General features: G+C 35.6%; 1 protein-coding gene across 1 annotated transcript in view; it reads left to right on the forward strand.

Moving 5' to 3' along the window:
* lrp2b (low density lipoprotein receptor-related protein 2b) overlaps window positions 1–13,785 on the forward strand; it is a 41,931-nt gene extending 28,146 nt beyond the window's left edge. The window contains 27 exon segments of the mRNA XM_042735251.1: window positions 223–446; window positions 536–713; window positions 801–997; window positions 1,165–1,410; window positions 1,496–1,624; window positions 2,199–2,318; window positions 2,399–2,515; window positions 3,892–4,008; window positions 4,108–4,245; window positions 4,420–4,542; window positions 5,399–5,527; window positions 5,651–5,782; window positions 5,979–6,104; window positions 6,181–6,324; window positions 6,820–6,985; window positions 7,153–7,281; window positions 7,538–7,758; window positions 8,105–8,287; window positions 8,468–8,587; window positions 8,818–8,905; window positions 9,026–9,090; window positions 9,219–9,366; window positions 9,524–9,593; window positions 9,965–10,096; window positions 10,535–10,648; window positions 11,722–11,787; window positions 13,356–13,785. Of these exon segments, the coding sequence (XP_042591185.1) occupies window positions 223–446; window positions 536–713; window positions 801–997; window positions 1,165–1,410; window positions 1,496–1,624; window positions 2,199–2,318; window positions 2,399–2,515; window positions 3,892–4,008; window positions 4,108–4,245; window positions 4,420–4,542; window positions 5,399–5,527; window positions 5,651–5,782; window positions 5,979–6,104; window positions 6,181–6,324; window positions 6,820–6,985; window positions 7,153–7,281; window positions 7,538–7,758; window positions 8,105–8,287; window positions 8,468–8,587; window positions 8,818–8,905; window positions 9,026–9,090; window positions 9,219–9,366; window positions 9,524–9,593; window positions 9,965–10,096; window positions 10,535–10,648; window positions 11,722–11,787; window positions 13,356–13,397 (3,664 nt within the window). The 3' untranslated portion in view covers window positions 13,398–13,785.
* Window positions 13,786–14,078: the final 293 nt, after the last annotated feature.

The raw sequence follows: 14,078 nt of genomic DNA on the forward strand, positions 1-14,078 counted from the left end.
AGCGATCACCAATGGTGGAGGAGCAAACTAATTTTTAATTTTATAAATAGTACCGCTGTAGTGAAAAAGAATTTAGTTTTAAGAGAATGTAGTGGTTTAAACCTCAAATATCTGGAGATATTCTATATAAGCACAGCTGTGATTTTATTTATACATTTGTATATAGTACCGATTCACCGTGTACCTATAGAATCTATACTTATAATGTCTATTTTCCAACAGTTATGCTGATATGGATGGACAAAACAGACATAGGGCTATAACAGGCTCCATGCCCCATGCTTTCGCTCTGACCCTGTTTGAGGATTTGGTATACTGGACCGACTGGAACACCCACACCATAGAGAGAGCCCACAAATACACTGGTGCTAACCGTGTTGTAATGGGAAACAACACACACCGCCCTAATGACATCCACATTTACCACCCTTACAGACAGCCACGCAGTAAGACTATATATCATTCATGTCACCATTAACTTGTACATGTTAACTTGTCTGATCCTTGTTTGAATGTTTTATTATCATTTTCCTAGGTGACAATCCCTGCAATGACCATTACCTGACCTGTAGTCACCTGTGTCTGATTGGTCCGGGTGGCACGACGGCCAGATGTGCGTGTCCAGATCACTTCATTGGTCTGGCAATTGGCTTTAAGATACAGTGTGTGGCCGACTGCTCCAGCACTCAGTTCCGCTGTGGAGATAATGAGAAGTAAGTGAATCCATTCTCTAAAGATAACTCAATGATCTTGAGCTCTTCCACTCTTACTTTTCTTCTCTGTTTATCTTTTGTCTCCAGGTGCATTCCCATATGGTGGAAGTGTGATGGTCAGTCAGACTGTGGGGACGGCTCCGATGAGCCTCAGACATGTTCTCCACGTTACTGCCCAATTGGACGCTTCCAGTGCCAAGATGGGAACTGCACCTACCCGTTTTTCCTGTGTGATGGCCATAATGATTGTCCAGATGGATCTGATGAAGATGCTGCACTCTGCAGTATGCAACACTTTTATGCATTTTTATAACGACAGGAACAAGAACATTTGAAAAAGTTTACTTCAGTTGGTATCAACTGTTGGTTATTGAATCCGGTAACTGAACTGCATAGTTTGAGTCCTGTTGCTAAATTGTAAAATTAAAAATTACATGGCATTTGTATCCAGGTGACCATCGTTGCTCTGAGAATCAGTTCCAGTGTAAAAATAAGCGCTGTATCCCAGTATCTTGGCACTGCGATGGAGTGCAGGACTGTGCGGATGGCAGCGATGAGGAAGCTGACAGCTGTGCTGAGAAAACCTGCAAACCTGGACAGTTTCAATGCAAAAATGGACTTTGCATACCACCAAGCTATGTGTGTGACGCACAGAACGACTGCGGAGACCAATCAGATGAGCCATATGATGAGTGCAGTGAGTGTCATGTCCCTTTGGGAAAATGGGCCGTTCATTAACAGCTTGGGGTTAACTGACCTTTGATATTTGTCATTTTTCGTAGTGGGTCCTGATCATAAGTGTGATGCAGACACTGAGTTCTCCTGTGATACAAACTATCGTTGTATACCTCTGTGGGCTGTGTGTGATGGCACCAATGACTGTCTAGACAACAGTGATGAGCAGAGCTGCCGTAAGTCCCACATAATGATTTTAAATATTCACAGGTTGACGCACAACAGAAACAAAAATGCTTCAAGACAAAACAGTTCTTCAGTAACAGAACAAAGGCAGCATAAAGGCAAATATGGGATATAATGCCAATCAGTACACACATTTGGATGCACCTGCTCATTCTATATTATTATTAATGTCCATATTTTAGCTTCTTCAGAGTCACTATTCTTTGTCTAGATTCCAGCTCTGCACACTAACCAACATTAGGTGCATATTGGGATGATTTTAAACAGTATTTAATGAGTTCTCTTCATGCAGGACACTCTTTGGCAGCTTTTTAATATCTTCACTTACTCATCTATTTAAAAAATAAAATACTATTTTTGTTTTGTAAGCATTTTGTTTGCAGAAGATCTTAAATATTCAATCTAAAATTTAACAAGCCAGCTTATATTAGAGCCTCCTTTGTCATGATTCAACAATAAATATACATCCCTTTTGATGGATTATATCAAAGGGATTATAATTGAATTTACTTTGAACATTTATAAACTAAATAAAAATCAACCTCCCCATTTTGCTGCTTGCAGATGAGCTGACCTGTGACCCTCTGGGAGATTTCCGCTGCGATAATCACCGATGTGTACCCGTTCGCTGGCACTGTGATGGGAACAATGACTGTGGAGATGGATCTGATGAGAGAAACTGTGGTGAGTAATGCGTTGAGCCATCCATTACCTCTTAGGCATGTACTGTATGGAGCTCAGAGTTTTCATGTATGTGCTCACAGTACCAAGACCTTGTTCTGAAAGCGAGTATCGCTGTGACAACCAGCAGTGCATTCCAGGATCTTGGGTTTGTGACCATGACAATGATTGTGGGGACAATTCTGATGAGCGAGACTGTGGTAAGTTGAAGTCAACATAAAACCCATTCACTCTTTTAACTCTTTACTTCTTTTCAACTTCTCACCAGCACAGGTCACTGAATAAGCAATGCATTTCTACTGTTCTCTTAGCTTTCTTACTAATCTAGTTGTCTAATAAATCTGACATTGTGTATTACAAAAATTGTTGAATCTTTGGCTACTTGCTTTCTTTCTCTACTTTTGTAAGTCACTCTAGAATAAAGTGTCCATTAAATGCATGCACACCCTTACGAAAAAGAAGTTTATTCAAGTGTGCTATTAGTATACTTCTTTTATACTAAAAATAGGAAAGTATGCTTTTAGTTTACTTTTTTATGTACTTCTCATAAATGGGCTTTATGTACTTCTCAGAAATAAACTTAAAATGACATTTAAGTATACTTGACTTATACTTACAAAAAGTCTAAAAAGATTTAAACTAGAATCCGTGTTTTCATTGTTATACGGTAGAGGGCACTAGTACACATCTTATGTACAGAATTTCCAAAAAAAAAACAAGTGAAGCAGAAAAACACACAACAGATACTAACACATGTAACACGATCATCTGACATGAAACAGCTTCAAAACTGTAACGTTATGGAATAAAATGTGAAGCTGATGAAGAGGTAATAATTACAGTCAAGCTTTGGGGTGTTGATCGACTCCATCTACGTTTTGATTATCATTCTGAATCTAATTCATAGTCTTTTTTCAGCTTTTTGTTCAAAATGTTATTTCTTAATTTTTTTTATGAAACTTACCCACATTAAAGTGTTTAAAAAAAGAATGCATGAAGCTAGAATAAAATGTTTTTGTTCACAAGCAGATACCCTCTTCTTTCTTTGTATGTTTTGTATGTTCAGATATTCATATAACTACAAATATATACAAATTAAAACCTAAATAGGGACATAGTAGTATACTTAAAGTATGATGTAAAGTTCACTTAAAGAAAACTTATGAGTATACTTGCAGTATAAAACTACTAAACTAGTTTACTGAGCGTATACTTCAAAGTGTACAAAGTATTTAATTAGTAAACTATCAGTATACCTATAAGTTCACTTTTAGTATAATTGCAGTACAAACTACAAACATGTGTACTCAAAGTTTGCTACTATTATACTTAAAGTATACCTAAAAGTATACTTTTATATACTAGAAAGCGGGCCAATTTAGTCCCAAGGAGTACTGAAACAGTACACTTACAAGTATACTACTAGAACACTGATATTTGTATACTTGCTACATAAAGTATACTTAAAAATATACTTGAACTTTACTTAAGTCCATAAAAATGTTAAAATACAGTACATGGATTCCCCGTTTTTAGATTATTTGTGGATTGACCAAGTATTTTATTTTGTGTGCAGAGCTGCGGACCTGTAGTCCTGGAACATTCCAGTGTACATCTGGACATTGCATCCCAGAAGCTCTTAAATGTGATGGTTTTGCCGACTGCCTGGACTACTCTGATGAGTCCACCTGCCGTGAGTGTGCTGAGCTTGAAATATATGGACGTTTAAAATCTTCTTATTGCATATACTGAAAATCTTGATATTATTCTGTACCTTTTGTTTTCCAAACAGCAACTCGCTATCCTGGAGGACGCTGGTGTCCATCAAACCAGTTCCAGTGTAACAACAAGCTGTGTGTGAACCAGCAGTGGGTATGTGATGGCTTCAATGACTGTGGAGACCGCTCAGATGAGCAACTCAGCCTCTGCTGTAAGACATTATAAGACAATTATATTTATAGATAATTTTAACCATTACAATTATAATACTTGTCTCTGTAAGGTGTGTTATTAAGTCTAAACCTAAATCTGGAAATTCATGTTGGCTTAAGCTGGTCTTTTCAGCAGGAAATTATTAACAATGTCAAAATTGTTCTGTGATCAGGGAACATTACATGTGAAATGCCAGCCAAATTCCGCTGTGACAATGGCTACTGCATTTATAGTGGTCTCATGTGTAACCAAAAAGACGACTGTGGGGATGGCAGTGACGAAAAGGAGGACAGCTGTAAGAGATTCACACATATCTTTTCACAACAACTAAAATTAAACTCTCTAAATTTACTACAATATACTAATTCAAAAATGTAGGGTTGGCAAGATTTTTTTTTTTTGTTTGTTTGTTTGTTTGTTTTTAAGTCTCTTATGCTCACCAAGGAGTATAAATGTTAAAAGAGTATATTATTTCTTTTAGACGCAATCCTTATTTTATATGTTATATAAAAATATATTAGAAAATATTCAAAATTATCATATTTGAGGAAAATAATTAAAAAATATATTTTTTTATATATATAAATTCCCTTGATGCTGGATACTTGTTGGCTGCTTAGCACTAAAAAAGTAAACTACAATTATATAAGTGTATTATTTTTCAGAATTCTTTGGTAAAATAGAAAGTTCAAAAGAACAGAATTGATTTGAAATAGATTTTTTTGTAACTTTATAAATGTCTTTTACTGGAACTTATTATTATTATTATTATTATTATTTTATTTATTTATTTATTTATTTATTTATTTTATTATTTTCAGAAAACAAATATCTTACTGACCCCAAACTTTTGAACCTCAATAAAGTTTGTGAGATAAGTGTTTAAAACACAAATAAAAGTCAATTTGGCAATAAGGTTGAATGAGCAAAATTTGGCAAAAAAGTTTTATCATGTTAAGTTGTTGTAGTTTATGTTTTTTATGTTAAGTAAATATATTTTTACTGAAAAAAAACAACAACAACAATATTACTGATTAAGCCAGCAATACTGATTAATTTGCAGTGTGGTTGCATACTGTATTGTGTATCTAGTGTAATATATACTGTTGTTATGGTTAATGATGACCGTATGAATTGTGTTTTTAAATCAGGTCAGGAACCTACTCTCGCCCCCTGTACGCCCAATGAGTTTAAATGCACTAATGGCCACTGTGTGACTCTGCCTTACGTGTGCGACCACAACGACAACTGTGGAGACCTTACAGATGAGCTGGGCTGCAGTAAGTTAACAAATATTACCAAATATTATATATGCAGTAATCCTTGTACTAGGTTATAATTTAATATTGTGAGAACTGCCTTAGATTTTGCCTGTGAGGTAGTTGATAAATGACTCTTTTCAGATTTTGGCCACGACCGCAACTGTGATGAGAAATTATGTCAGCACGAGTGTACAAACCTGAATGGCACGGGCTTCATCTGCTCTTGTAAACCCGGCTATGCTGTGGATCCAGATAACACCTTCCGCTGCAATGGTAGACACAAAGAGACATATAAAGTACCTTTCTCTTTCTCTCTAGAGTGGAGAAAGCTTTTGCTGCTAGCCTATTTATTTATTCATTTTTTCAAAATCAGAATCTGTAATCTTTAAACAGAAAGTTTCACCTGTATATGCCGGTACATCTGCCTTATCCCACACTGTTTTTCATGCCTGTCTCTTGTACCCTGCAGATATAGATGAGTGTTCAGAGTATGGCACGTGCCCACAGGCCTGCAAGAACACTAAAGGAAGCTATGACTGTGATTGTGCCCTGGGCTATAGGAAGGTGGGCACAGGCAATCAGTGTGAGGCTGAAGGTACTATAGAAATTGTAAGGAACCACAGACAATAATTTCTGAGCATGTGTAGCATCTTAAAGCTCTTCTTTCTTAGGTCCTGGACCACTGCTCCTGCTGCCAGAGAACATTCGCATCCGACGATACAACCTCCAGAAAGAGGAGTATCATGACTTTTTGCAGGAAGAGGAGCGCATTGTGGCATTGGACTACGATTGGGACCACAACAACACTGGACTTAGTATGTACTCAATTCTAGGGCCTTAGCCCCTTAAAAAATGTCATTACTCCTGTACTTTGTATGATGCAAGCCCATTTCCAAATAAGGAAAAAAACATTCCTTGGTAAATCATAATTATGAGACAAACAGTTAGAATTGTGATAAAATATTTAACTTTTTTATGTCTTAATTATGACATTATATATAATAATTATAGAAAATTGACGTGATATGTTTCATAATTTTGACTTTTTCGTAATTTAAACTTTTTTTTTTTTTTTTTTTTTTTTTTGTCCTGAATTATCTAACATTTTTTTCTCCCTTTTGTGACAGAAATGAGCTTCAATACTCTGTAATATACTCCCAACACCTGGCTGTCCCTCTAAAGACACAAATAATAAATTATGAATTAGAAACGTATATATACTAAACAAAAGGCACATAACATTAAATTTGAGTTACAGTATTGCATTATTTGTGTTTAATGTGATTTGTCACCTCTCTTGTGCGTTTCAGGTATGGTGTATTTTACAGTAGAAGGAAATGGTGCATTGCCTGGAGCTATTAAAAGAGCTTATCTGCCAGCTGTGGATGATCATCATAATAACATTGCTGTTGCTGTCAAGCTGGACATTAAGTACATCACCAAGCCTTATGGGATTGCAGTGGACTGGGTTGGCAGGTAAAAAACTAAACTAAATATTTAAACTCTGCACTGAAGCTGAATGATTTAATAATAATAATAATAATAATAATAATAATAATAATAATAATAATAATAATGGTTTTGGCAAAAGCAGATAATGAATCAGCCTGTAACAGCTCATGAGCCTTTGGTATGCTATGCAGGAATTTGTACTGGACTGATGCACAGCTCAAACGTCTGGAGGTGGCCTTGTTGGATGGGCGTTACAGGAAACATCTGATTAAGACTGACCTGCAAGAACCCAATTCTGTGGCTGTAAACCCTCATTTAGGGTGAGATTTACATCCTATTTGGCTGTGGTGTATTTAAAGGGATAGTTTACTCTAAAATAAAACTATTTTGGTATCATTTCTGTATCCTCATGTGTTTCCAAATCTACATTCTGTTATTTTATTTCTGGAGCATATAAGGAAAAATAAGGAAAATGAGAAAAAAACACACAAAAATTAGAAAGCTCTATTTCTCCTTTAAGTTCACCAACATTTAAATGCCCATGTTTGAATTTTGTTTTGTCATGTTGTGATGCAGCATGCTGTACTGGATAGACAATGGCAACACTCCACGTATCGAAGGTTCCTGGTTGGATGGTCAAGAGAGAAGGGTTCTGGTGGACAGTGCTTTGGGCTGGCCTACAGGCCTGTCCATCGACTTCACAAACAGCGACCGGATCTATTGGTCAGATGCAAAGGAGAGTCGCATTGAGTCCATACTGCCAGATGGACAGAGCAGACAAATATCAGTTTTCATAGGTAAAAGTTTGATTGACTAAATTTAAAGTTTTAGTTGAAAGTACAGTTAAAATTGTTTTATTATCTTGTCATGCTTTAGAGAAAAGCACTTATCTTGATGTGTTGGCTAATATACTAAAGCACATGTAAAGTACTTGTTTATAATTTTAACTGTAGTGTTATTCAATATTACATTTAAAAATAAATATATTTAAAATTTATTCAGCACTACACTTTAACCACATAATTTAAAGGCAATAGAAGTAATTTTGAAAATGCATGTTATGATGTATTTAAGTTCTACTTGAGCAAGTGAAAAAAAAAAACACAAAAAATGTAGCTATTTGCTATATTTCTTCCCTGTCAGATGTAAGAAACCCTTTCAGTGTGAATGTATTTGAGGACCATGTGTATTGGAGCACGCAGGAGAAGGGTGAAGTGTTCAGACAGAACAAGTTTGGCAAAGGCACCAAAACCAGACTCTTAATAGCAGGACCTTGGCTTACACAGATCAATGTCTATCAGCAGCAGAAATACACCTCTATAGCCTGTGAGTAACCACAATAAAAGCGAGATTTGCATGATGACCTATAAATCTAGTCTGTGTTTAAACTTAAGCTAACTTTTATTATTGTGCTGATATAAAAAAAATGTCATGATGGTAGTTAGGAATTTGTTGGTAAAGTGATTTTATAGATATATAGTGGGTTGAGCTGTCTCTGCCCCACAGTAAAGAACCCTTGTAAGGGCACATGCAGTCACCTGTGTCTGCTGAGGCCGGGAGGCTACACCTGTGCCTGCCCAGAGGGCACCAGCTTCTTCCCTGGCAGCAGTATTGAATGTGACACAGGTACCTTTTATACTCCTAATCTGTCTTTATAGTCATCTTAACGATATGACCATAAACCAATTCATTTTAGCTATTGCAACCAACACTGTGGACATCAATCTCTGGGTTCCAGTAAAAATAAGATATATGAGTACTTACATACACTAAGACTGTGTGGCACATTTTACTGTTCAGCTCTAAATATAGCAGCCGCTCCCATCCAATTGTTTTTGTGATGTTTGATTTGATAGGGTTTGAGCCTGAACCCACTATGCCCCCTCCATGCCAGTGCAGGAATGGTGGAACCTGTTATATTGATGACAATAAGGCGCTCTGCATGTAAGCTTGTGATCTGATATTGACATGCATGTTTCATAAGAAAAAAGTGTTTAAAAAGAAGGGATGGATAAGCTTATGGATGTGGTAATGCTAACTGTTCATTCCCCCCTTATACTGTAGTTGCCCCCCTGAATGGAAAGGTGATTTCTGTGAGACCAGTGTTTATGGTGTAGTCACAACCTCAGGTAAAATTTATGGTAGTACTTGATATCAGCAAATAAGATATCATGCAGCAATTTTTTAAGCTGTTGTCTTAGGAAAACAAACGAGATGACATTACCCAAATCCTGTCTCTCTTTCTATCCATTCACAGTTGCTATTGCTCTTGGAGTTACAGCTGCTGTGGCTCTTTTCCTGGTTTGCCTGATATATTCTGCAAAAAAGAAGGAGAAAATTATGAACACTCTGCATAACATTAATCTGCCTATTAGTGTATCTAACTTCAGTAGGCCCAGCTTCTGGTGAGAATGAAAAAAATAAATAAATATAATAAATATTAGTGAATATATATATATATATAAAAAAAAGATATATAATGAATGTAGATATTGTGCAGATAATACAGTTGCAGTATATAACAAAATAAACCTTTGGTTTGGTTTTACTTCATATAATTAGGGGTGGTAACTCTGAACGTTTTAACAACCCATCTGAATCGGAGAATGACAGCAGCAACTTTCCCAAAGAGGTTTGTTCTCACCATGTATTTTAAAACATATCCAAAATACAGCATGTCTAGTTTAATATAAACACACACTACTTGGGTCAGTTAGGTTTTTTTTTTCTTTTTTTTCAGGAAGGATGCATTAAATTGATCAAAATTGACATTAAAGACATTTATAATTTTACAAAAAATCTATTTAAAAAAAATCTATCATTTTGAAATTCCTATTCATCAAGAATGCTAAAAAATAATTCGTTTCCATAATATTTACCAGCGCAACTGTCAACACTAATAATAAGAAAACACTAATAACACTAAGAAAAAGAAAAAAAGCTTCATGTCATTTAGAGGTTTGTTTGCTATGTTAATATCTTTTGCCCTTTGGTCAATATCAGGAATTCAGCACATCAGTAGAAGTGGAGGAAAAAGGAAGGAGTTTTGAGAACCCAGCATACAGTGAGAATGCACAGGGATCTCCTGCTGCACCTACTGCTGTAGCCACTACAGTCATGAATGGGCCTGCCAAAGTATGACCTCTACTGGCAGAAAGGGTTTACTGCATGTTGTCTGTATTTATATCAAATATTTTTACATTTTTAGTGCTGGACTGGATATTTTTGGTGAACTATTCCCTTTTCACCCAGACTTTTGGGTGAACTGCCCCTTAAATATTGACTGAAATTGTGAACTGAATCATTTAAAAGCTTTTTTGGCTCTCTCTCTCTCTCTCTCTCTCTCTCTCTCTCTCTCTCTCTCTCCTCTCTCTCTCTCTCTCTCTCTCTCTCTCTCTCTCTCTCTCTCTCTCTCTCTCTCTCTCTCTCTCTCTCTCTCTCTCTCTCTCTCTCTCTCTCTCTCTCTCTCTCTTCTCTCTCTCTCTCTCTCTCTCTCTCTCTCTCTCTCTCTCTCTCTCTCTCTCTCTCTCTCTCTCTCTCTCTCTCTCTCTCTCTTCTTACTTTCTCTTTCAGGAGAGTGTTGAAAACCCGATGTATGCTGCTGAGTTGAGCTTTGTGACCCAGCCAAATGATGGTGCAACCCCTGTCAAAGCAGATGCCACACCAGTCAACACTGAGCCTGACAAGGTTAGCCAAAGGGACAGTAAAAACATGATGCATGTTTTATTGTCCTGGAAATTATCTTGCTTTGATTGGTTGTGTGATTGGGTCAGACTTTGAGAATCTAGCAACCATTCAGATAAAGAAGGACTGCAAGCAATTATTAACCATTAGCTCATTCATTTAGATTTAGTATACCCTACCACCCCAGCCAATGCTCTCACAAGGCAGCAAATACATTAGGGATGTAGCTGTACACAAAAATGATGGTTTGTTATATACCTCTGTTTTGAATTTGCAGTTCTTGGTACAGTAGGGGAAAACTAAATGTAAAATAGCCTTTTTTTGTATTAAATGGTGACATACTGAAATAACTACACTATACCCTCTGTATCACACTCTTAGTAAACTGCCATTTATGGTGCTGCTTTAATGGGGGAAGAGATTTTAAAAGCTTCCACTTTAGTCCAGATAACAAAATTTAGAAGATCCAACCGATTCAGGCTTTTATTTACATTTAAATAATGATCAACACACACACATACATAGAGCACATCACATACTGTATGGTAAACAAGGAAGTTCAAACATTGAAATGTGATGCAAAAGGTTTTGTTCATGCAATGTGCAGCACTGCATTCATTCGGTAAGCGTGTGCCAAACCGAAAGACCAGTACCAAATTTTTTTTTTTGCTATAAATATGTGTACAGCTATATCTCTAAAATAAATAGTGTTAAACTTTTAGGTAAGATTTGGTTTCAGGCCTGTAAATGGGGCAAAGTCCTGGGGTTTGTGGTTTAAAACAAATCCTAACAGAATGCTTGAGCAATATCAACATAGTGCTGCCATGCAAGCACTGTATCAAAAAAATGCCCTAAACACACCCACACAAGGAGTTATTCTAAAGACGTGACCGAAAGAAAGAAATAGAGTATGTGGGAGAGGACTCAGAGGAGAATAAACAGCACAAACCCACAGGTGACCTTCATACCCCACAGCATGTTATAGAGATAGATCTGTGTTTTAGTTTCTGTTATGCCAGTCAGTTCTGAGCATGTCATTTGGTTGTGTCTTCATTTCTTGTTCCTTTTTTACACAGGCTGATACTTCACAGCTACAGAACGAGGTGGATATGCATGATATGTTCGACAATCCCTTATATATGGTGAGAAAAAGAGCTAAAGATTGAATGTGTTCATTGAGGGACTATGTATGGGTTTGGGTAAATACCATGAATTGGTTTAATTTTGATGTATGAGGTAAGGATGTGTCCTAATAATAATATAGTTCTGGGTTACCAATGTAAGCACAAAGCCAGCCCTGTTGACATCCCCTCTCTCCTTATTCTGCTGAAAGCAGAAAGATGAATGCTGCAATACAATGAAAGCTAAAACAGTGTCCCGTGAAGGAGGGGCTCATTTAACAGCTCGTAAAGGCACATCAAGGCCTCTGGGGAAAGAAAATTTTCCTCTCTGGTAAAGAGGGCAAATAAAAGAAGTGAAAGACCTTCAAAGTCTCCTTGAAAGTGATTGAGAGAGGCATCTATGTAGACATAAATGAAACTGATCTTTGCTGAAAAGAGCATGGTTATAGACAAAAGGGACATATCTGATAATCTGAAATTATTTAAATTATAATTTACAAGTATACACTAAGGGTGAATATTTGGATTTATTTATTTATTTATTTTTTTTTTATGTTTTTGATAAAAGTCTCTTATGCTCACCAAGGCTGTAGTTAAAACAGATACACTGTTTTCCACACTGGTAATACCAATTGGTAAAGCTAATAATAATTGATCACAAATGAGCACCAAATCATCATATTAATGGCCCTGAAGATTGAATTAATGGCTGCTGAAAATTCATCTTTGTCTTCACAGGAATAAATTATTTTAAAATATATTCAAATAAAAACACTTATTTTAAATTATAATATTATTTCACAATATTTTGATCAAATAAATGCAGCCTTGGTGAGCATAAGAGACTTCATTATATATATATATATATATATATATATATATATATATATATATATATATATATATATATATATATATATATATATATATATATATATAATTTTAATATAGTATTCTATATTTTGTATATGATATAAATAGCAAATCTATAATTTATGAATTCCTTAATTACTACAAACATAAATGTTTTATTACTGTCATTTGCTATGGTAATGTACTATGAATACGATGCTTTTGGATTCTATTTTTTAACAGCTATCAAAGCATTCTCATAATATTCTGTGCTATTTAAAAGTCAATATACCACACTGTTTAGCAAGTGAGGCATGAACTGTAAGGGAGTATCTCAAAATTAGATCGAAATACTTAATTTGAAATAGACTAATGAAAGGTCAGGCCCTCAGATGCTTCAAATATGGCTGTGACACAGATCTAGCTTGATTTGCTCCTTCGAGACCTGCGAGGGGATTGATTTTTGCAAATGCAGATTCATTCTCTTTTTGCTTAGTTCCTGCTCACTTATCATTCCCTCCATACCCGAGACATGATTTCCCCACATCAGCAGAAACGAAAGGCACCTAATGGCAACTAACGGCTTGGTAGATAGATGATATATTGTAGTGATTCAAGTAAAATTGAAATGTTCCTCTGCTACCTCTGTGTTACCTCTTCTAAATTTGAGGTGAAGTGTCCAAAATTGTCTAAAATTGAAGAGAGAGACTTGATATACATTTCTTGTGTCTTGGCAGGATGCACCACAAACACACAGCAAGGGAGAATCTACAATCTAAAGAGAATTTGAGAGCATCTTACAGGATCGGGTCTCAATCACTTCAGCAGCTAAGATGTATGGCTGGTAAATTATGGCTGCAGTATACCATCCATCTACTCGCATGTGATTTAGGTTTCTATTTACTGGGAGTTGCTACAAAGTTTTGGACAACACACATGCCATGAACTGAATAGTTTTGTTGATTGTTCTTTTTATAATATTTTTAGGTAAAGATTTGCACTGAGATACTATATATGATTATATATGACATATGATTCATTTTAATTGACATATTCACTCTTTGAATTTTTGTGTATTTTTTAGTATGTGTATGATTAACCACAATGCTGCTTTCAAATGCTTCTCATTTGATATCATAATAAAAAGTATAATAATGTCTTGAAAAATGTTTTTGGTTTTGAGTTCTGTGAGGATTTTTAATTTCATCAAAATGTAACTCTGCTTTACACAATCATTTCAAAGTTGTTAAGATGTATATGAAAGAAGTATATCAGGCTGCATTAAAAATACAGCAAAAAAAAAAAAAAAAATGTAATTTAAAATGTCATTTGCCAAAGCATTATTCCAGTTTAAAGTGTCACACGACCCTTCAGAAATCTTTCTAATATGCTGATTTGGTGCTGAAGAAACATTTCTCATTATCAATGTTGAAAACAGCTGTGCTATGGTTTTATTTTAT

This window comes from Cyprinus carpio, chromosome B12 (genome assembly GCF_018340385.1).
Source record: "Cyprinus carpio isolate SPL01 chromosome B12, ASM1834038v1, whole genome shotgun sequence".
NCBI lineage: Eukaryota > Metazoa > Chordata > Actinopteri > Cypriniformes > Cyprinidae > Cyprinus > Cyprinus carpio.